This window comes from Saimiri boliviensis, chromosome 7, assembly GCF_048565385.1.
Source record: "Saimiri boliviensis isolate mSaiBol1 chromosome 7, mSaiBol1.pri, whole genome shotgun sequence".
Lineage (NCBI taxonomy): Eukaryota > Metazoa > Chordata > Mammalia > Primates > Cebidae > Saimiri > Saimiri boliviensis.
This window is the reverse complement of record NC_133455.1, coordinates 76,903,392-76,927,888: the sequence shown is the minus strand read 5'-3', so window position 1 is coordinate 76,927,888 and position 24,497 is coordinate 76,903,392. Positions and strand designations below refer to the sequence as shown.

General features: G+C 39.5%; 1 protein-coding gene across 3 annotated transcripts in view; it reads right to left on the bottom strand.

Moving 5' to 3' along the window:
* Positions 1-23,187, bottom strand: part of MON2 (MON2 homolog, regulator of endosome-to-Golgi trafficking) — a 137,191-nt gene extending 114,004 nt beyond the window's left edge. For 2 of the 3 annotated variants that reach the window (XM_003926513.4, XM_003926512.4), the window contains exons 1-2: positions 22,646-23,187; positions 4,934-4,997 (exon numbers count right to left, since the gene is read on the bottom strand). In XM_003926513.4, coding sequence (XP_003926562.1) covers positions 4,934-4,997; positions 22,646-22,756 — 175 coding nt within the window. In that variant the 5' untranslated portion in view covers positions 22,757-23,187. Of the gene's footprint in view, positions 1-4,933; positions 5,004-22,645 lie in introns of those variants that run through there. The other variant, XM_074402829.1, reaches the window with a different exon arrangement.
* Between the last annotated feature and the right edge of the window lie 1,310 nt (positions 23,188-24,497).

Sequence of the window (24,497 nt, the reverse complement as noted above, 5' to 3'; positions counted from 1 at the left end):
TGCCATGGTTGTTTGCTGTACCCATCAACTCGTCATCTACATTAGACATTTCTCCTAATGCTATCCCTCCCCTATCATACAGCAATGTAAAACATTTAAAAAAACTGGTATCAAAGAAAAATATTTATGATACAATAAAAAATACAAATGATATAATATAAGGATGTAATTTTAAAAAGAAAAATAAATAAAGGCACACTGTACTGTAGATAAACTATGTAATCTCCCTGGCTCAACAGGTCAATTTGTGAAATCAGCTTTATTTACAGCAACCCCCCCTGCCCCATCATGTCTTCTAGCCTGGGTTTTAGAAACAGCCTCCCAAAAGATCTCTGCCTAAATGACTACACACTGAAATATATCCTCCACACTGCTATTCTAGTTTACTCAAAATATAAATATGAACGTGTCACTTCCCTGATTCAAACTCTTTCCATCACACTGCTCAGAATATCACATAATGGCACTTAGGAAATTCCTGACACCTATTCTCCCTTCATACTTTTTGGTCTGGCAACACTTGAATAGCGTATGCAAGTACAGCAAGCTGTACACACAAACCTCATGTATTGACGGACTCCCCTTTACTTTACACTTTTATACTTTATTTGCCTGACTAAGTCTTCCTCAGGCTTCCAGGCTGCTTCAGATTCCCAGGCAGGTTAGGTGCCTTCCTTATGTCCCTATAGCAACCCTCTCCATACTTCCACCTTGGCATTAACCACATAGTATTAAAATTCTATACTAAGGGTCAGTCTCCTTCATCTTTTTGTTATCTGAACTTGAACTTAAGATGATAAAACTCACTTATTCAATAATTATAACATGTAAAATTAAAGAGAGGTGGCTAGGCACATTGGCTCACACCTATAATCACAGCACTTTGGGAAGCCGAGTTGGGCAGATCACGAGGTCAGGAGATTGAGATCATCCTGGCTAACACAGTGAAGCCCCGTCTCTACTAAAAATACAAAAAATTAGCCGGGCGTGGTAGCACTCTCGGGAGGCTGAGGCAGGAGAATCGCCTGAACCCAGGAGGTGGAGGTTGCAGTGAGCTGAGATCATGCACTGTACTACAGCCTGGGTGACACAGTGAGACTCCATTTCTAAAAATAAATAAATAAATAAAAGAGGTAGAAAAACATATTAGAGGCAGCAGTGACTTAGCTGCCCCTTAGTGTAATTTATTTATTAGCCCAGATTTAATGAGGGCTTACTATTTTCCATGTAGTATGCTGGCAACATAAGGCAGAATAAGATGCTGACTCTGACTTCAGGGAATATGTCATCAAGAAGGAAAAGTTTCTTTAAAAGGTCTTCAAAAGCCAAATCAAGGAGTAGGTAAGCTAAACAGAATGAATGGCACAAACATTTCTTTCAAGTATATTTCTTGCATTTCCATATAGACTAGAGGTGAATTTCATTACCCATCTTTATATCTCCTCTAAAGATTCTTACATAATTATTTACTTATTAAGAGTATGCATGATATATAGACTTTGTAAAATATCACAAGCACATTTACTGATAAGAAAATATATTACATATTATATATAAAATATAAATATATTAAACTTAAAAAGCAAATAAATTATCTTTTAAAATCAGAAAAAAATTCCAAAGTATATTTACTCATTGCTACTTAAAGACCTTTTAGTTATAAGCTCTTTTTAAAAAAAATTAGGGAACAACATGTGAAAAAAGAACAAAAGTCCTATCTACTGATTATTTATGTAAAAAGTATGTATAATGACAGCAGCTGAAAGCAGCCACAGGTAGATGTAATCACTATGGTTTGGGGTAGGGGCTAAATATACAATGTTAAAAGGTACCACAACTTCACTGATTTCCTTGTCACAAATATTTATTTAAAAAGCAGATTATGTAATTTTTGTATAACAAATAATTTCTGAATTTTTAGTATAAGCTAGGATAATAAACACATATTTATAATATATAATATTCATATAATAGATAATAAATGTAAGATTAAGGCATTTGGCCTTGTAAATGAAACCTTTATGTTGCTTTCTCTCATTTTCAAAGTTTTATCTTTAAAGAAAATGGAAATTTTGAAATAATGATCTATACATCTGAATCAATGCTGACATTACCTGGCATAGCATTCCCACTTATGTCAGCATTCATGATAGCAGTGAAAACAAAGAAAAATAAACATTAAAGGAGGATGCTTAAAAGAAGGGGAGATGTAAAGCAAAGACTTATTCTGAAACACAAATAATATTCCCTTGGAAAATAAAGCTAAGAAAACTAAAGTTGACTAGAAATCTATGCTGAGTATCACTGATTAAACTACTTGATCTAAATTAAAAGTAATCATTCTTACAACAAACCTTTATATATTCTGAATATATATAAAGAGACATATGAGATTTTAATATCCCATCTCATTTGAGACTCAATTGTTTGGTATCTTTGACATACATTAGAGCACAAAAGTAGTATAGTCTCCTATAGTCTCAAGTACCATAAAGAAGTAATACTTCTCAGAAAATTTTAAAAAGTTAACTAATTTTTCAGTATTAACTGTACTCTGAATTAATTATATAGTTTAGAAACTATATACTAAACTCTGTTTTGAAGACCCTCTGATTTTCAAGATTAGAGTGGTGTATAAATCTGTAACTTTTAGGTATTAATTGCTTTAAATACTTCATTAAAAATACTAAAGTTTAAGTGTGAATATACTTCCTCAACTACATGGCTCTAGATACTATGAAGAATAAAGCATGAACTATTAATTGTATTTGCATACAGATCTGTTCTAACTTGATTTGAATAATGCTAATTGAATTAAAATGAAATTAACAGCCTGCCTATATATTTAACTCATACCAACTAAGTCAAAATTTTTCTTACTCATCTTAAGAGTAATTAATTAGACATTTTACTTAGGATAGAAGGCTGAAATAACAGTGATCCTCTGAAGAAATCAGTCACTTTTTTAAAAAAGTCTTCCACAAACTATAAAACCAATGAAAATTTATATTACTGGAGAATAATTAAGAATGTACCACAGTATCAACAAAGGTAACAGCAACTGTAAATATTTTAAATATTTACGGTGATATTCTAGTATGATTGGCCTACGGTAAGTCTCCAACATAAAAATATCCAGGACATCATTTATCTTTAAACACCAATTTCTCCACAGTAACTGATCTGCGTAATATACATCACCCATTAAAACCCACGTGCTCCCCTGGCACCGTGGCTCATGTCTGTAATCCCAGCACTTTGGGAGGCTGAGGCAGGAGGGATCACGAGGTCAGGAGTTCCAGACCAGCCTGGCCAACATGATGAAACCCTGTCTCTACTGAAAACACAAAAATTAGCCAGGCGTGGTGGCAGGCACCTATAATCTCAGCTACTTGGGACGCTGAGGCAGGAGAATCTCTTGAACTCAGGAGGTGAAGTTTGCAGTGAACCGAGATCACGCCATTGCACTCCAGCCTGGGCAACAAGAGCAAAACTCCATCTCAGGGGGAAGAAAAAAAAAACAAACACATTTGCCAACTTTCGTAACCCAATCTCTGCCTTTACCCACCACTTTCACTATACTCCTTCTCAATATCTGCATAGAGCATTATTCACTTCTATTATTTGGTATTTTGATAGACTGTTCAAAATCGGGGAAAAGGCTGTGTGAAACAGATATAATTGAGGAAAGCTTACCCTAAGGGCAAACTTCCAGTAAACCTGGATAGCCTAAGTGAAATCCACTCTTGCCCTCTGATCCTTAATCTGTCCCCAGAAATCTTAATTTTATTTCATAACATGTTGAAATCCCATCAGTTACAGACATATTGGTATCCCTTTTAAAAGAGATTCTTTATTTGGACTTTGTGCAAATTCTATTTGGACTTTCTGTAAATTAATTTAATAGGACTTCTTTTCTCATAGATTAGCTGAGATCAGCAGCACTACTGAAACTGGAGATGCAGATTAAAGGATCACTGAAGCAAGCAGTGGTTATGTATGAAATACGTGGGCATGAGTAGCTAGTGTGGAAACCTGGTGATAACATGGGAGCACATTGCAGCAGGAAGAACATGGGCTCCTGAACACTCCTGGATTTTAATCTGGTTCCACCACTTTTCCTGTGACCTTGGGCAAGTAACATCTCAGTTTGCTCTACTATCAAATAAGATAAGATTTCCCCACAAGCTTGTTATGTAAGATAGAATGACACAAGTGCCTTGCATATAACAGATTTAAGAAAAAAAGCCAGTTTACCTCTGTTCCATGTTCATTATGGAGGCAAGAACAAAAGGCACCAAGGAAGAGAAAGGAGTGGACTGAGTAGAAAAGAATGATGCCAAAGAGAAACTCCTAAAAATTCCTCCTTGAAAACCAGGTTCAATCAAGAGAAGGTAAGAAAACATTTTTGTTTTTTCTCTACTTCACTCTCATTCTGTTTTCATGATTATCTTGCCTTAGTCCCAAGACTCAAAATTCATATGGTACAACTAAATATAGAAGACTACATTATGAACTGTTTATAATATATTAAAGAGAAAGCAGATCATAGAAAGTGAACTGAGAATGAATCTTTTATTCAATTCAACGCAACAAAACAAATATTACTGAATGCTTTTTATGGTGTGTCTCAGGTGATTAGCGAGAAGTGGAGGAGAATGCAAAGATGAGTAAGAAAAAAATTCCTTGCCTTTAAGGAGTTAGTAGTGTTAAGCTTTCTGATTTCAGAGAATTTTATAGCATTCATCGCTGGGAAACACAATCAGTTCATAAGTTAGGAACTTTTACCCATTTTGTATCATTATGAATAGCATATGTTAGGGGATGAGGAAGAGATGTTACAGAAAATGTATGACTTTTACAAGAAAAATTCTTCTTTTACTATTAGTCAAAGTTTTGTAAATTATTAAATTTTTTAATACAAAAAAATTACCTGCCAAAATTTCGGTGTTTCGCGCAGCTATTGTTTTAACTTTTATTATTCCTGATTCGGCAGCCTGCAATAATAAAAATAATTAGAACATAAAATTTACTGCCAAAATGAATTACCTGCAGAAAATAAGTCATATGTGATAGACAAAATATCAAGCACAAATAAAGTCAGTCACTATCACCTTTTTAGTTTTCAAATCATCAGATACTAAGCCCAGAAAAATATGATTAATTCGATTATTCACAGGCAAACTCTGCATGCAACATGTTGCCTTCCTCCGCCTTAAGGCATATTGGAATACCTCAATCCCCTACAAATTTAAATGTTCTGAGAATAAAAATAACAAACAAAAACAAAACCTACTGAAAATGATTAGGCTCTTTTTTACCATTTCAAGCCTCCTCTCCTACTACCACACACACACAGATTGTACAACACTGCAAAATCAAGTAAAACTACAGTGTTGGATTTTTTTTGGGGGGGGGCAGAGTTTTTTGCTTGTTGCCCAGGCTGGAGTGCAATGGCACGATCTCGGCTCACTACAACCTCCACCTCCCTGGTTCAAGCGATTGTCCTGCCTCAGCCTCCCAAGTAGCTGGGATTACAGGCAATCACCACCACACCTGGCTAATTTTTATATTTTATTATTACCATGTTTGCCATGTTGGTCTCAAACTCTTGACCTCAAGTGATCCACCCACCTCAGCCTCCCAAAGTGTTGGGATTACAGGCGTGAGCCACTACACCCAGACCTGTGTTGGATTTTAAAAGCTAGTTTTCTTTTTTGAAAATGAATAACCAAACCTTCTCTAACCAAACCTTCATTAACCATTGTATGTTTAGCTGGCGGTACTGACAAGTCATATAACATTTTACAGAGCGCCACAGGACTGCACTGTCCAATTTGGTAGCCATTGGCTATATGTGGCTATTAAGCATTTGACATGTAGCTTGTGTGAATTGAGCTGTGCTCTAAGTGTAAAATACATACTAGGTTTCAAAGACTTAGTATAAAAAAAGAATATAAACTATCCCCCAAATATTTATACTGATTACTTGTTGAAATAATATTTCAAATTATTAAGCTATTATTAAAATTAAATGTCTGGTTCTTTTTACTTTTTTCCCTCTTTTTTTTTTTTTTTTAAGAGATAAAGGCTTGCTGTATTGCCTAGCCTAGAGTACAATGCCACAATCATGGTTTATGACAGCCTCAAACTACTGGGTTCAAGTGATCCTTCTACCACCATCTTCTGAGTAGCTGGTACTATAAGCACATGCCACCATGTCCAGCTAATTTTTAAGTTTCTTTTTAGAGACAGGGTCTTGCTACATTGCTCAGGCTAGTCTTGAACTCCTGGCCTCAAGCAATCCTCCCACCTCAGCCTCCCAAAGTGCTAGGATTACAAGCATGAGCCACTGCACCTGGCTTTTTACTTTTCAATGTAGTTAAAAATTACATATATGTATTACATGTATAGCCCATGTTATAATTCCATTAAAGAGTGCTGACACATAATATTGATATATTATTTCCATCACAGAAACTCAGGACATTTTTACTATTTAGAAACATGCTATTTTTTACATATGCTGTTATCTATACCTCCAAAGACAGTAAGTTTATATTGTAAGAAGTTATATGTATAAGTTTTCCTATTAATTTGCTTGCTACTTGGTCATTTATTTTATCTCTTACTGCCTGCTAAGGACCAAGTGGTAGCGGTCTCTAAAGGTTTAAAACTAATTACGTAAGAACACCAGTATCCTATGGGCTGTTAGTCTGACAATGAACTGATGTCTAAAATAAAGAACACATTGTAAGCTATACCATGCGCAGTAGGCTTCTGTCATTTTGTTGGTTCCAAGCATGTAAAGCCCTTGTTTGTGTTTGAGGAATCTCTAACTTCATAAATCTTGGTGCAAAACAGAGCCCATCTCCCACTACTAAAATTGAAAATGCAGATGCTTTTTCACATGCCCTGCTGGCAGCCTATGCTTACCCACAGAGATGCACCCACCAGCAATTTTGAATGTGGAGCCTAGTAACAAAGAGCAGAGACAATAACGAATTCTTCTGATGACAGCAATAGTGAAAGCAATATCTAGTTTCCAAAGGCGGTAGAACCAGCATGGCCTGGAGTGACCAGAACAACCAGAAGTGCAATCAGCAGCATCCAGTCACCAATCAGCAGACACAGCCATAACGGTCTTGCTGGCATGAGTTTTGCTGTGGTTCTAGTTGTTTAGCCTCCCCTTCATTCATGTATTTTTTCTAGGGTTGGCTCCATCCAGCCTTCTACCAACTCTGTGCACCATTCAACATACTATCAGTAAAGTTTGTTTATGCTTAAATCAGCCCGAGTCAGTTTTCATTGCTCACAACTAAAAAGCCTAATAGATATGCCAGGACTTAGTCCTAAAACTTTAGAAAATGGAAAGGTCCCAAATTAAATTAATATGTCTACTAGAAGGAAAACACAGTCAAAAATGAATTACTTCAGGGAAAGACTTGGTTTTCTGATTAGGTGAAGCATTGTATATTAGAAACACCGGAAGCTTTTAAATAAGTCCTGAGGTCCTGATATCCTGATTGCAACCCAGTTAAATCAGAATAATTGCTGGTGGGAGTCAACTATCAATTAAAAAAAAAAAATCTTCAGGTGATTCCAAATACAGTAAAATTTAAGAGACTACAGCAATAATATGGGCAAGAGATGATGATGGACTGGCCCAAGATTGTTAGTGAGAGAGATGGTAAGAAGTGATGAGATTCCGGATATACCCCGAAGATGTACAAACCATAGCAAATTTACTACTGTAAAAATTAAATTACAGAACTGAAGTTATTATGTGTATTTTGTAACATTCACACACCCCATCTCAAATTCTCTTGGATCCATTTCTTACTGAGTTAGTGGAAATTGATCTGTGGTCACTGAAATTTCTTCCATCATCATTTTCAAGTTTAACTTCTCACCCTTCTCACTATGGCCCTATATACCTTGCATAGGCCCAAAGTCAGTATGTGCTTTTGCTTTGGTGCCAACAGAAATTGATTAAATCGAACCATTATAATTATTAATGTAATTTATCCAGACTTTCTGAATTCTAGTCAGTCAAACCTTAACAGTTTCCAAAATCCATCCTGCAGCATGCTAGATGATAGATGTCAGTAAATGATATCAAATTCACCAGACATTATTTTGATTTCCTGAGATGGAGTTGAACCATGAATGTGTACACACGTCTAATTAATATCTTTACACCTACACACAATAAGGAGAAGAAAAAGGAAGTTTGTTTTTCGTTTTGAGACCAGGTCTTACTCTGTCACCCAGGCTGGAGTGCAAGGGCGTGATCACAGACCACTGGAGCATGGACCTCTAGGCTCAAGCAATCCAACCATCTCAGCCTCCTGAGTAACTTGGGATCACAGGTGCACACCACCACACCTAGCTAATTTTTTATTTTTGTAGAGACAGGGTCTCCCTATGTTCCCCAGGCTGGTCTCGAACTCCTGGGCTCAAGCAATCCTTCTGTCTATATAAGGATTCCCAAAGTGCTGAGATTATAGATGTGAGCCACCGTGTCTGGTCAAGTATTTTTTAAGCAGTTCCAAAATGGTGTTTTAAAAGATATGCAACTAGTATTTTCATGTCTAAATTCAAAAAATTACCAAAAGGACTGTTTGTCATCATAGATATAATTAGACTATCTCATAGCTCCTCATTTTTAACATCCAAGTTTCCACTGTCAAAATACTTTGGAATTGTTATCATCTTATTCTCTTAGGCACACTGTGTTGACGGAAAGTTTCACTATCAATGTTTATTGATACACTTGTATATCACTTAGGTATGAATTAAGACTAGCCTACATCTTTAAGGGTATTCTGTATGAACTGAGGTCCTTACAATCAGATTTCCTTCTATGTATCAAGGTTTTTAAATGTGAAAAAAAATCATTAACGTATTGCTTTAGAAGTATTCCGTATTTTGATCAGATACCATGTATATAGGTAGGGAAAGTAATCGATTGCAAACATGGTTATTTTTTTCCTTAATTGATACTCATGCAAACAATAAAAAAAGGAAGAAAAGACGAAAAAAGTTCTACAGACTTGAATAGAGATGGTAAGTAAGTAATCTAATCTATTGCTGAGGACAATCTATGAATTGTAAAGAATGCCAAAGTCTCAAATACTAACGCAACATTTAGTATTTTAAAATTAATCTTCTCAAGAAACATTTTCCTCTTTTCTCAATACCCTTTGCTGACTGCTTTTCTAAGACCACCTAGAATATCCTCGACCTCATTTCTCACTCGGTAAACTCTTCCTGTGTAATACCACAGAGTCGGCCCTCTGTATCCACTGGTTTTGCGTCTGCAGACTCAACCAACTGCAGATTCGAACTATTTGGAGCTGTAGGGGGAATATATACACACACACACATTTTACAATGCAGTGTAACAACTATTTACATAGCATTTACACTGTATTAGGTATTATCTAGAACTGACTGAAATTATATGGGAAGATACGCACAGGTTATGTGCAAATATTACGACATTTCATATCAAGACCTTGAATATCCTCAGATTTTGGTATTTCCTGGAGTCTCAGCTTCCCAAAGTGCTGAGTATTCCCTGTGGTTCCTGGAACCAACCCCCTGCAGATACGAAAGGATAGCTGTAATTTCATGGTCTCATTTACTTTCTAACTGATAAAGACTTCTAAATTATATTCCTGTTCCTGATCTGCCTCCTATACTACAGAAATTATTAACCTAAATACTTAAAAGACACCTTAAATTCAACATGTTTAAAACAGATGTTGTCATTTCCGTCTACCCCCAAACTCCTCCCTTAGCCAGAAAAACCTATTATTTCCTTCTACAATTTCTATTTTTCTGAACAGCAGCATCATCCATCCAGTCACTGACCAGATACCTGGGTTTTTTCACTCAACTCATAAGTCTAATCAGCCACGAACGTATCTTGTACTTTTTCCTCAAATCTCACTCCCACACTTTAGTTCCAACACTCACTGTCAACCTAAATGAAGACATGTCTCTACCTACAATCCTGTCCTCCATCCATCCACTGTCTCAATTATTCAATGATCCTAGTGCCCACTCTTATTAGTGTTTCTCAAAACTGAGTTCAGTAGTATAAGGAAAAGGACATCTTTTAAAAGGAAAAAATAATCTATGGACCTACACAGTCACTGACAAATTTACATGTATGTATAAATACAATCAGGAATATACTCTTTACAACTTTTAAATTATAATGCCAACAAATTCACAAATGAAATACAAACCCAATTTAGTACTAATTTAATGTAACAAATAATGCTTTGCTGAAATTAAACCACTAGTAACAACAAGATGATAGCTGTAGACTTATGGTGCAGGTGCTTCTGATTTTGTCACCCTTCTAGTGTCATAAGCAGTGATGGAAATCTTTTCTTCCATCACTTTTTTCTATGACAACTATTGAAAAGCCTTTCTACCTTTAGTACTGTATATGGCTTGAACCTGTAACACGTTATCTTATTCATCTCATTATGTTTCTTCATACTGCCTATAAGAATGATGAAGACAAGAAATATGTCTCATTCATCTCTCTATATTATTAATGCCTATCCCAGTGCCTTTCATATAGTAGCTATATAATAAGTGTTCCTAAGGGAACAAATGGAAAGTTCTAAACGTACCAAAAAAACTTGTTGGTATTTTATACACACACACACACACACACACACACACACACACACACAGACAGACACACACACACACACACACACACTCTGTATCTACAAGGGCCAATTCTAACTCGCTTTAAAAGGGGAAGGGAGAGGGAGGGACTTCACTGCCTCACTAACTGAAACATCCAGAGGAAGTTTGATCCAGGATTTAAAATGTCATCAGAGCTGCAGTTTCACTTATCTGCCATTGTCTTGGTTCTGCCCTGTTCAATGGGTACGTTCATTCTCAGGCTGCATCCAACCTTAGCAACAATGGCTGCAGCCATTCCACATCTCAAAATTTCATATGACCCTATTTTGAAGGAGAGAAAAGGTCTCTTTCAGTAGCTCTAGAGACAGAAAGAAAAAGTTTCTCTTTCCCAGAAGCACTCACTAGCATCATGTAATTTGCACAGGAATGGAGGGAGGTGGGGTGGGAAGCAGTTGGGAGGATTTAAAGTAGACCAATCTATGCCAGGAGTGGTGGTTTATGACTGTAATCCCAGCACTTTGGGAGGTCAAGGCAAGAGGATCATTTGAGCCTTGGAGTTCATGACCAGCCTGGGCAACATAGGGAGATCTTGTTTCCAAAAAAAAAAAAAAAAAAAAAAAAAAAATCAGGCAGACACGGTAGTATCAGCCTGTAGTACCAGCTACTCGAGAGGCTGAGGTGGAAGGATCGCTTGAGTTCAGGAGGTCAAGGCTACAATGAACAGTGACTGCACCACCACACTCTGGCCTGGGCGACAGAGAAAGACCCTGTGTCTAAATAAATAAATAAAGTAGATTAGGCTAATCATGGTACTCTGGAGTTAGGAATGAAAATCCAAGGGGTTGAAAATGAGAGAAGAACATAGCCTATTACCACTGAAGGAAGCAAAAGGATGGTAGCAAAGGAATTAACAAATGTCCACCCTAAAACTGTACAGATTTACACAGACACACACACACACACACACACACACACATGAAGTTCTTTAAAAGGCTGCTTTTTTTCCCACAAAAAAATCGCTGTTCTGCTGGCTTTTGTTTTTGAGACAGGGTATCACTCCGTCAACCAGGCTGGAGTATAGTTACCCCTTCATAACTCGCTGCAGCAACAAATTCCTGAGCTCAACCAATCCTCCTGCCTCAGCCTCTCACACAGCTGGGACTAGGCATACACCACCACATTCAGCTAATTTTTTAATAGAGATGGGGGTCTTGCTATGTTGCCCAGGCTAGTCTCGACCTCCTGACCTCAGGTGATCTTCCAGTCTTGCATCCCCAAGTCCTAGGATTATATTCATAAGCTACCCACCTAGCCACTGCTGTTTTTAAATAACAAATGTATTTCACAACTTCTGTAAGAATAAAACCTTGATATTAAAGAAAATTTACTAAAGATCTAATTTATTTATTCACAGGACACAGCATGAAATAAGAGCTAAAGAAGAAATGTGAGGCTGGGCATGGTGGCTCATGCCTGTAATCCCAACACTTTGGGAGGCTGAGGCAGGTGGATCACTTGAGGTCACAAGTTCAAGACCACCCTGGCCAACATGGTGAAACCCTGTCTCTACTAAAAATACAAAAAAATTAGCCAGGCGTAGTGATGTGCACCTGTAACAATAGCTACTCAGGAGGCTGAGGCAAAAAAATCACTTGAGCCTGGGAGGCAGAGGTTGCAGTAAGCCGAGATTGTGCCACTGCATTCCAGCCTAGGCAACAGAGCAAGACTGTGTCTCAAAAAAAAAAAAAAAAAGTGAAATTCAAGTTAATGGCAACTTAGATAAAATAATGTACTAATGAGACACAAGAGAGGTATGGAGCTGCCTCAGGATTTGTGATTTTACATGTCAGGTAAAATCAAAAGACCTGAAGTCAAGTGCACACTGGGAGTACTTGATACATCTAGAACACCCCCTAGGTGACAAAATGCTCATAAGACAATTACTATATTGAAACCATTATGATTTTCTTCTGTAACATTCAATTATTTTACAACCCTAAAACCTTCTAAAAAATATATACCTATGTGACATTCTATTCTAGAATCTCTAGCTTCTAGGAAACAAATAAAATTTCCTTAACATATCAAATAAAAGAATGGAATGCAGCTAAAAATATATACATGGTATGCCTCCTTAGGTGGTATGCTTTTTCCTTCCTTTTCTTAAAAATCTAATCTTCAGCCAAGTGCGGTGGCTCACGCCTGTAATCCCAGCACTTTGGAAGCCCGAGGCAGGCAGATCACGAGGTTAGGAGTTAAGAGACCAGCCTGGCCAACATGATGAAACCCTGTCTCCACTAAAACACAAAGATTAGCCAAGCATGGTGGCAGACACCTGTAATCCCAGCTACTCAGAAAGCTGAGGCAGGAGAATCGCCTGAAACTGGAAGGCAGAGGTTGCAATGAGCTGAGATCGCACACTGCACCCCAGCCTGGGCAAAAGAGCAAAACTCCATCTCAAAATTTAAAAAAAAAAAAAATTAATCTCCAACAAGTATCTAATTAGCACCTCCTAGGTATACAAATGCTTTGCACTATAGTGAATAAAAGGATAAACAAGATCTAATAATGACCCTTATGGAGTACAGAAAATAAAAATATACTTTAAAAAACTGTAACAGAAGATAAAATATAAGAGGTATAAGGAAATACTTTATAAAATAAACTTAAGTGAAAGTTAAGAGAGCAGAGGAAAACATACTAGATTCACAAGCCTGGGCAGGAGCTGCAACTGTTTTAGCTCCAACAACTAGTTAGCACTCAGCACATAGTAGGTGTTACTGTTAAGAAATTATTTCATGAATGAACAGATATATAAATAAATGAAGAAAGAAGTTAGAAAATTATCTGTAAAGTGGATTCATTCACCTAACAAATCAATGGGCAGCATTTAAAGTGGGATTCAATGAAGGTAGAATTTTAATTAAAAATTAAAATAAAAAAGATAGAAAGATGAGGGGAGGCAATTCCAAAACAGCAAAAGGGCTTTAGAAGCCATAACATGAGGTCGGGCGTGGTGGCTCATACCTATAATCCTAGCACTTGGAAGGCTGAGGTGGGCAGATCACCTGAGGTCAGGAGTTCGAGACCAGCCTGACCAACAGGGAGAAACCCCATCTCCACTAAAAATACAAAATCAGCCAGGCGTGGTGGCACGTATGTGTAAATCGCAGCTACTCAGGAGGCTGAGGCAGGAAAATTGCTTGAACCCGGGAGGCAGAGGTTGCAGTGAGCTGAGATCATGCCATTGCACTCCAGCCTAGGTAACAAGAGCGAAACTCCGTCTCAAAAAAAAAAAAAAGGAGTTCTCTGAAGCATGTGAAAAATATTCTAAATGTGTCTGATGGGCAGCTGGAAATGCAGATCTTTGCTCAGTAAAGGGAACAGAATGAGTGAAGTAGATTTAAGAGTCATCAGCTTCATAGCAAGACCAGAGTGACAGAAAAGAAAGACGCCAGGAGGGTCAACATGGAGAAAGGGAAGATCTGAAGACAGAACCTGGGAGACACTTAGTTGTATGTAAAGAAAAGGATGACCAGGCACAGTGGCTCATGCCTGTAATCCCAGCACTTTTGGAGGCTATGGTAGGTAGAATGCTTAAGTTCAGGGGTTTGAGACCAGCCCAGGCAAAATGGTAAAACCCTGTTACTATGAAAAATATAAAAATTTGCCAGCCGTGGTGGCATGTCCATATAGGTCCAGCTACTTAGGAGGCTGAGGTGGGAGGATCATTTGCGTTTGGGAGGCAGAGGCTGCAGTAAGCTAATATGGCCGACTGCACTCCAGCCTGGAAAAAAGAAAAGGAGGTGGAATACTGAGAGGAGAAACAGGGAAGTACAATGTCACAAAACACAAAACTAGAGGATTCCATGATGGAAATAATCAACAGTAACAAATAATGAAGCAAGGTAAACAAATGAGAACAACAAAAACAAGCAAGTTGTAAAGGCATGCGCAGCATGGTATAACGGAAAACCAGAGAGGAGTTACGGATGGATTCACATGGACTCAAATCCCATTTCCACCATTTTCCATCTTTACTACCTTACGCAAATTACTAAACCTGTCTAAGCCAGCTTCCTCATCTGTAAAATAAATATTTAATACAGCACGTTGCATTAGAATCTAAGGATGCAAAGTTCCTAGCCTAATGTGAAGGCAACATTTTATTCAACCTTGAGTTAACTTCCTGAGAATAAAAGCAATTTCTCAATTATTTCTGTGTTCCCTGCTGTGCTTTTTTAGGAGACTCATAAATTTCTGTTAAATTATAATAGTAACAGCAAAATCTTCTACTTTATACATGGTTGAAAATATTAAGCTATACTTAAACTAAAAAAAATAAGTCAAATTTTGAAATATGTCTTCCTTTCTGGTTTATAAGTTAGAGAAAATGTCTTATTTTTTCTGTCACCAAAGTACATTTATTTCAGCTTATTGATTTCAATATATAAAGCATATATTTATTATGCTTACAGGAGAAAGAATACAATGTCAAGAGGAAAAAACCACAATACATTACAAACTGCTAAACCAAAACAGATCCCAAGTAAGCATGTACAGATTATCAAGCCCTCATCTTCACTGTCATAAGGTCGTGCAAATGATGTATTAACCCAACCAGGAGAGCCAATGACATGAGTCACAGTCTGCAAATATCTGGTTAAATGGCAAATCCTGTCACAGTAAGTAGAAGGCATCTCTTTCATCAGGGGTCTCCCAGCCAGTTAACAAAGAAAAACACCTGGATTCTGAGGAACTCTATCACAAGACACCTTTGCTGTTTTTCTGCCAACCAATTTCTATCAGGCCTGAATGGGCAACAGGAAACTTAAAGTACACAGCCTGGGAAGACTATCTGCACTTAAATTATTTATACCCTTACTGATTCTGCATCATTTAAAAAGAGAGAAATGAAATCTATCCAATACCCTAATTCTGACCACCTCAACTTAAATGAGCTTCTTTCTCATTACTCTTCTACCACCCATTACCTGGACCTCAACATCCTCTACCACTGGGCAATCTGAAATGCAGTATTCCCACTACTGTCTCAACTCCTGTCCTAGCTCGCACACTCCCCAAACCCACTGCTCTTTGATGAAATACATGCGGTTAGCCTTTAATCCTCCCATGATCTTCCAGTCAGTCCAAACTATTGGTTTTCCTTCTTTGGGACTCCTACCTAGATTTCACAATCCATCATCATATCAACCACTCTTCCTGCTAAGACTCCTAGGTGTTCCAAGACAATTTCTCCTCCACTTCTCCAAAGTGATCCACTGCTCTCCTCAAACTTCCCACCCTCTACTTCAACAAGCTTGTTTACTATCCTACTAAGAAAGCAGAGGCCACAGACCAAACTACCTATAACTTGTTGCTCTCTTCTTTCAAATTTGTCACATTCAAACCCAGTTTTTCCTTTGTCCTTCTTCAGTCAGAAGATAATGTGTCCTTTCTCAGACTGAAATCCTGTTCATATACTTATGCCACTGACACTTCAGTTTTTTTCAAGGATCTTCCTCTAACAACTTTTCCCCTTCTCTCCTGTATCTTTAACCATAGTCTGCCCAGCAGCCTTTTTCTTTAATGTTGTTGTTTCCCAAAGTTCCTTTTCCAATCCTGATATTTTCACTCTATACATACACATTTCCGGGCCCATTTCATCCACTTCTATGATTTCTAATATTAATTATAAACTGATACGCCTAAATTTGAAATTCTAGACCTCCCTCTTAGGAGCAAAACCATAATTTCCGAACACCTACTGGTCAGTTCCACTTGGATGTCACACATAAATCCTAAGCTTAATATAATGACTACTTGGCTGGGCACAGTGGCTCACACCTGTAATCTCAGCACCTTGGGAGGCTGAGATGGGCGGATCATCTGAGGTCAGGAGTTCCAGACTAGGCTGGCCAACATGGTGAAATCCCTTCTCTACTGATACAAAAATTAGCCAGGTATGGTGGCATGCACCTGTGATCCCAGCTACCCGGAAGGCTGAGGCAGGAGAATTGTTTGAACCTGGGAGGCAGAGGTTGCAGTCAGCTGAGATTGTGCCACGGCACTCCAGCCTGGGCAACAGAGCAAGACTCTGTGTGTCCGTGTCTGTCTGTCTGTCTGTCTCTCTCTCTCTCTTTCTATATATAAATACATATATATATATAATGACTGCTCATTTTCCCCTAAAACATTTCCTTCTCTTTTATTTCTTCTCTTAGTGATCCACCTAGTTTTCCCAGCCAGAAACCTGGGAGGCATCACACATTTCTCTCTCTCCATTATATAAGAGGTTACCATGCCTTGGTAATTTTTACCTTTCAATCTATACTCTCTCTTTCACTACTGTCTAACACAGGCGTCCCCAAGCTTTTTACACGGGGCCAGTTCACTGTCCCTCAGACCGTTGGAGGGCCGCCACATACTGTGCTCCTCTCACTGATCACCAATGAAAGAGGTGCCCCTTCCTGAAGTGTGGCGGGGGGCCGGATAAATGGCCTCAGGGGGCCGCATGCAGCCCACAGGCCGTAGTTTGGGGACGCCTGGTCTAACACAATGCAAGCAACCTTCTGTCTATGTCCACTACTGTTTAAATACAGAGAGTCAACATTTTGTAGACTTTGCTCTCTTTGCTTCAATCTCAATACCCTCTAACTCTTCCTACCAAAGGTCAAGGCAAAGCTACTAAATATCAATTTGATCATATTACTCTCTTTCAAAAAGCTCTGGCAGAGTCTGGTGGCTTACACCTGTAATCCCAGCACTTTGGGAGACCAAGATGAGTGGATCATGAGGTCAGGAGATGGAGACCATCAAGGCCAACATGGTGAAACTCCATCTCTACTAAAAATACAAAAATTAGCTGGGTGTGGTGGCACATGCCTGTAGTCCCAGCAACTCAGGAGGCTGAGGCAGGAGAATCACTTGAACCCAGGAGGCAGAGGCTGCAGTGAGCCAAGATCGGGCCACTGCACTCCAGCCTGGTGACAGAACAAGACTCTGTCTCAAAAAAGAAAAAAAAAGTTCTAATAGTTCCAGTCATCTTCAGTATAAAATTTATTTCACGAGCTGGGTACAGTACCTCAGGCCTATAACCTCAGCACTTTGGAAGGCCTAGGTGAGTGGATCACCTGAGGTAAGGGGTTCAAGACCGGCAGCCTGGCCAAAATGGTAAAACCCCATCTCCACTAAACAAAACAAAAATTAGCTGGGCGTGGTGGTGAGTGCCTATAATTCCAATGCTTGGGAGGCTGAAGCAGAAGAATTACTTGAACCCGGAAGGCGGAGGATGCAGTGAGCGGAGACCATGCCACTGTACTCCAGCCTGGTCGATAAGAGTAAAACTCTGTCTCAAAAATAAAAAAAATTATTTTACATGGAATACTAACAACATGTGCTATTTCCTCTGCTAGGAGTGACACCCCTCCTCCAACTTCCAGTGTGAGATCTCCCACAGCTGTGCCTGCAAATAGGAAATAATCAAAAAGTTCTTATAAGGCTTCAGAGGCCTCTTCCTCTGAAGACCACTGAATATCAATTACATAGAACTGATTATAGAATGCTTCAAAGTAATTTTTAAGGCAAAGAAAAAAATTTCATACAAATATTCCCAAATTGGGTAGTACAGTTGTACTAAAAAAGTTATGCTGCTAAAATATGAAGATTTATATGTAAGAACTAAGAAAAATAGAAAAAAAGAGGAAGAGGTTTATTGCTGATAATATCAGCAATAATCTAATCACTACTTTTATTATAAAATGACAGAATAAAATCATAACCACTACAACAACAATTTAATATACAAAGGATAGAGTAATAAATGAAAATAGTACGGTAGGGCCAGGCACGGTGGCTCACGGCTGTAATCCCAGCACTTTGGGAGGCCAAGGTGGGTGGATCACGAGGTCAAGAAATCGAGACCATCCTGGTCAACATGGTGAAACCCCGTCTCTACTAAAAATACAAAAAATTAGCTGGGCATGGTGGCACGTGCCTGTAATCCCAGCTACTCAGGAGGCTGAGGCAGGAGAATTGCCCGAACCCAGGAGGTGGAGGTTGTGGTGAGCTGAGATCATGCCATTGCACTCCAGCTTGGGTAACAAGAGTGAAACTCCGTCTCAAAAAAAAAAAAAAAAAAAAGTACGGTAAAAAACCTATGTAGAAATCGAAAGACAGTAAGTAAATGTCAGTAAATAAGGCACTATCCTTTATCAATACTCTTTCATTCATTTTCTAACAGATTTGAAATCTTTAAATCCAACTTATTATTAATTTTAAAGAAGAATTACATGGCTAGCCTGGGGATACGCCTATAATCCTAGCACTCTGGGAGGCCAAGGTGGACAGACTGCTTGATCACAGGAGTTGGAGACCAGCCTGGGCAACATGGTGAGACCCTGTCTCTACAAAAAAAATACAAAAATCAGCAGTGTATAGTGGCATGCACCTGTAGCCCCAGCTACTCAGGAGGCTGAGGTGAGAGAATCACTTGAGTCTAGGAGGTCAAGGCTGCAGTGAGCCAAGATCCTGCCACTGCACTTCCCGCCTAGGTGAAAGTTAGATCCTGTCTCAAAATACATACATACATAAATACATAAATAAAATAATAGCCAAGCTCTATGGCCATAAAAGGTGGAAATAACTAAAAATTTGAAATAAAGACTAAATATAAAATGTCTCATTTCATGCTACCTTTTTTTAAAAGGACTGGGGAAGGAGACATACGTTCCAAAGCACATATGTAATTAGAACTGTATTACATTAAGTAGCCTTTAAATAGTTCGGAATGAGTATATTCCAGATAACGCCTGTGAAGACACTGGGAGAGTGTTAACTAGCAAACCAGTCTATAGATGGAATCGTTTCTTAGACTTTGCCTTAAAGTTTATTTAGCATCCAAAGAGAAAAATAAAACCAAACTCTTACCAGTAGTTTCTTGAAGAACAAAAGCCAAAACTTGGCACTCCCATTAAGTTAACAGGGAAAATTTAATTCAGCCAAAATATTTCTTGAAAATCTAAGGTCTGTCCTAAAACATCATCATAATTAGGCTAATGGCTCTGTCTTTGTTTTAAACCCATGACAAAGTCAAGATCATTTTTCAATTCCTAAAGTAGTGCCCATCATTGGCTCAGAAATCAAAAAGCTTTCATTTAATTCTTACAGACATGTACCATATACAAAATTATTTATCAGAGATAATTACAAGAATTACTTTTGTTATTATCTCAAAGACTAGGTGCAATCACAAAATATCTCTCTAGCCAGTGTTCAAGTAAAAACTTGTAAGCTTTTTTGTTAGTTTGTTTTGCGACAGGGTCTTGGTCTGTCTCCCAGGCTGGAGTACAGTGGCATGAGCACCGCTCACTGCAGCCTCGATGGCCTGGGCTCAAGGGATCCTCCAGCAGCTTTCAGCAGAGCACCGTGGTTCACGCCTGTAATCCCAGCACTTTGTGAGGCAGAGCTGGGTGGATCGCCTAAGCCCAATTCAGGAGACAAGCCTGCTGGAAACCCCGACTCCATAAAAAAAAAAAAAAAAAAAAAATTGTGCGTGTGTGCATGTGCACGTGTGTGCGTGTGTGTGTAAAAAGCCTATCGTGGTGGTATGCACCTGTCCCCAAAACTTGGGAGGCTGAGGTGGGAGAATCACCTGAGCCGGGAGTTCAAGGTTGTAGATCACATCACTGCACTCTACCCTGGGCCACAGAGTGAGACCCTATGTCCAAAAACAAAAAACAAAAAAAATTAATAAATGGCAATTATATTCCCAAGCTAGACCACAACAGCCTGTAGAGGAACCACAGTTCCGTATGAATGATTAGAACTGTGAAGTCAGTTTTATAAATTATTGCTGAAATTACAAAATATTTTTTTGTAATTTTCTGAATGAGAGCATTTCCCTTACAATTAAAACTTAATTCTTTAAAGTTCTCTGAAACAGCCTAATTCTTTGGATTTACTTGTTATAACTTTCAACAGAGGACATAAAAAATAATGAAAATCAATTATCAAAACAAACTATTGACTATGTGAAATAAAACATTTTGTAACAGCCATCTTTCCAAAAGTGGCACATCTGGTTTCCATCATTGGAAACCATTTATCTACTTAAAATTTACTAAAGAAATACAAGATGGAGTTTGTTGAAGACTGATAAAACCAATGCAATTACAGAAAAGTTAATATTCCTCACAAGCCTAAAACCCAAAATTTATTGGTCAAGTTCTAATTACAGAATCTTCATAATAATAAAGGTACAACATTTAAATAAGTATGCAAATCTGAAAACCCTTGGTGAATTTTTAGGGCAAATAGTAAATGAAACTGCAGGAAAATCAAACCACACTTAATAGAAATAAAAATAAAATAATTACCTTTAGAATAATACTGCAGACCTATTTCAAAAATGAGAAAAAACCTGAGCAGAGGCTATTTATTTATTTTTGTAGTTTTTTGGGTTTTTTTTTTTTTTTTTTCAGTCTCACTCTGTTGCCCAGGCTGAAGTACAGTAGCACGATGTCGGCTCACTGCAACCTCCGCCTCCCGGGTTCAGGTGATTCTCCTGCCTCAGCCTCCTGAGTAGTTGAGATTACAGGCGCCCGCCACCACGCCCAGCTCATTTTTATATTTTTGGTAGAGAAGGGGTTTCACTGTGTTGGCCAGGCTGGTCTCAAACTCCTGACCTCGTGATTCGCCCGCCTCAGCCTCCCAAAGTGCGGGGATTACAGGTGTGAGCCACCGCGCCAGCCCTGTTTTTTGTTGTTGTTTTTCTTTTTAGCGAATTAAAATGGCATTTTAAGAGACAAAACAAACAGTAACCAAATGTTAAGCATTTCAACTCAACAACTATTTGAAGAATTTATTTATTTATTTATTTATTTATTTATTTATTTATTTATTTATTTGAGACGGAGTTTCGCTCTTGTTACCCAGGCTGGAGTGCAATGGCGCGATCTCGGCTCACCGCAACCTCCGCCTCCTGGGTTCAGGCAATTCTTCTGCCTCAGCCTCCTGAGTAGCTGGGATTACAGGCACGCGCCACCATGCCCAGCTAATTTTTTGTATTTTTAGTAGAGACGGGGTTTCACCATGTTGACCAGGTTGGTCTAGATCTCTCGACCTCGTGATCCACCCGCCTCGGCCTCCCAAAGTGCTGGGATTACAGGCTTGAGCCACCGCGCCCGGCCCCTATTTGAAGAATTTAATTTCCATGTATTATTAACTGGCGTCTCTTTAATAATACCCTTTTCCTCTTACATCTTTCCCATACATAATACAAAACCACCCTTTAACCCTCTTTTACAGCTGAAAACAAACAAAAAAAAAACCCTGAAGCTCAGAGAGTTTAAAATTTACTGCTAGAACTTAAATTCAGTTGTATTTGCTTTGACTGCAAGCCCAACTTCCCACTACAGCACTGCTCATAACAAGGGTTAACATGATTCTGCGGATCTTTAATATTCCTAATAAATTAGGTGGCTCTGAATAGTTTAACACATTAAAGGATGTATACAGAGCTATGTGTTTCCACTGATATATGCCAGAAGGAAAAGTGTTTCCAATGCAGCGATATGCCGTAAACGTGAGGAGTACAGGTTTCAACACAGTAGGTAAATATTCCTTTGGGGGAGCAACAAACAGACGTTAAGTTTTTCAATTTTGGCTTGGCCAGTTTCGAATAAGAAAAAGGCCAGAAGAGGCTAGTGTACAGTATACCTAGCTGGATTAACTGACTGAGACTTCACTCCTAAACGGGGAGGGCAGGAGAGGGGAGAAAATCAAAGTGCCCCAGCCCTCTCCAGTGGAAACTATAAAAAGCCCTTGTGAAACAACCCACCGACTCACAAATCTGGAAAGGGGAGAACCGAATGAAAATTACACAGGACTGGAAACTGGGGCGAAGCACTGTATCTAACAGGACCAGGCATGCTCACAGTCCCTTCGCCTGACGTTGCCTGAAGCTTACCTCCTTGACAGGTGGGAATTTCTTCTTGCACTCCAGTGACAAGGCACGCAAGTCGCTCTGCATATTCTCCAGCAGCTTCTTCACCGCCTCGGGGCTACTGGTGCCGGACATGATCCTCCAAGATCCCAACCAATTTCGGAGAGGTACAAACAAGCTCCGGCACTGTCAGCTCCTTGGGGCCACCGGCAGCTCCCTCCCGGCGTCTCTGGCCCTTCCGCAGTCCGCTTCTTGGTCCCTGCAGGGGCTCCGCGGGGCCCTGGGCTGCGAACCCGGAGCTTGCTCGAGCGTTCCCCAGCAGCCTCTCCGCAACACCTCCGGCTTCTCTCGGAGGCGTCCCCGCAGTCACCCCGCCCCACTAGGCTCCGCCGACTCTGGCCGAGGAACCCACAAGGCGGGCAGGTCCCTCCGCTGCCGCGGGCCCAGCCACACCGGGTGTCACCAGCCAAGCTGGCAAAAAGCTTCAGCGCCAGCTCCCTAGGCCCCTAAAACTCGCCGACGCCATTAGTCGAGTCGCCCACAATTCCGAGCGCTGCCGGGACACGTCAGCTGCACTTCCGGGCACCGTGGCCTCCGCCACCGCCGCGGCCAACCCCGACGGCAGGCCGTCGGCGGGGCGTGTTGGGGGCGTGGCCATGCTCGGGGCAAGCAGGGTTCCGGGTGGGCAGCGATTTCCCCACACCCCTAGCCCCACCCCCGGCATAAAGTAGGCTAAAGACCGGGTTTGCGGTATCGGGATTCGCTTCGTTTTCTTTAACAAGTGCCTAAACACAGGCCCCGAGTACTCCTTGGCATGTGTCTTTGCGTATGTTTGTGTTAAATTGTATTTCGATGTAAATAATTTGCTTCCCTGTGGATTAATCTTAACGTATCTCCTCCCACTTCATTTCGAATATCTGGACTAGTGGCCCCAAATCAGTGACTACCTCCTGTTAATTTTTTTTTTTCTTTAAGCTCAACTGGTGCACTTACCGTGGGGTAGCCTCTCATTTTCCTAATCCGTAAAATGAAACTACCCTCTGCTCCACGCCTTTCGCTGGCTTCCCATCTCACTCAAAGTAAAAGCCAAAATTCCTCCAATCACCTACCAGGAGCTGTGAGATCTGTCCCGGCCTTTTTATTGGCAGGTGCTCCCAGCTAAAAGAGAGGAGTTTCGGAAGAGTTGGGCGGCCGCTTCTTCTTCCTTTTAAATCTTAATTTGTATCCTGTTGTATCTCCAGCACCTAGAACAGCGTCTGGCATATAGTAGGTAATAAGAACATACTTGTTGAATGAATACCCTATTATTATAAAACCAGAGGTTTTGAGGCTCAAATAAGGCACAGATACAGTACATAAAAGCCTTCATTAGGTCTGAAGTGCCAAATAAATGTGAGGCCAAACAGAAAGATCTTCATCTGTATTTCTCCAACATCCAGGTTGGTCTACTTTTGCTCCCAAGACATTTCGCAGCTATTGGTCAGAAAGCAGAAAAATGATGGAGGAAAAACCAGAAACGGCAGAGATGAAGAAACCTACACCTTCGGACAGCTGAGCTTATGACACCTTTACAGGATGGAAGACAGTGAGCCATGAGATTGTCAACGGGCAGCACTGTTTGGCTGTAACAGAGATACCTTGTAAACTAAATTATTTTATTCTTTTCCTTCTGCTAAGAAGCAAAGCAAGGATGGAGAAATGGAGCAGATGACGTAATAGCAGGGAGCGCCCAGGACAGTAATTTTGATCATTTGTGCCTATTACCCAACTTCTGGGAAACTTGACAGCTCCTATGGCATAAGCTTTATTTCTGAAAACCTGTAAATTTAGCAAAAAAAAAAAAAAAAAAAAAAATCAAATGGAATATATGGCAGAC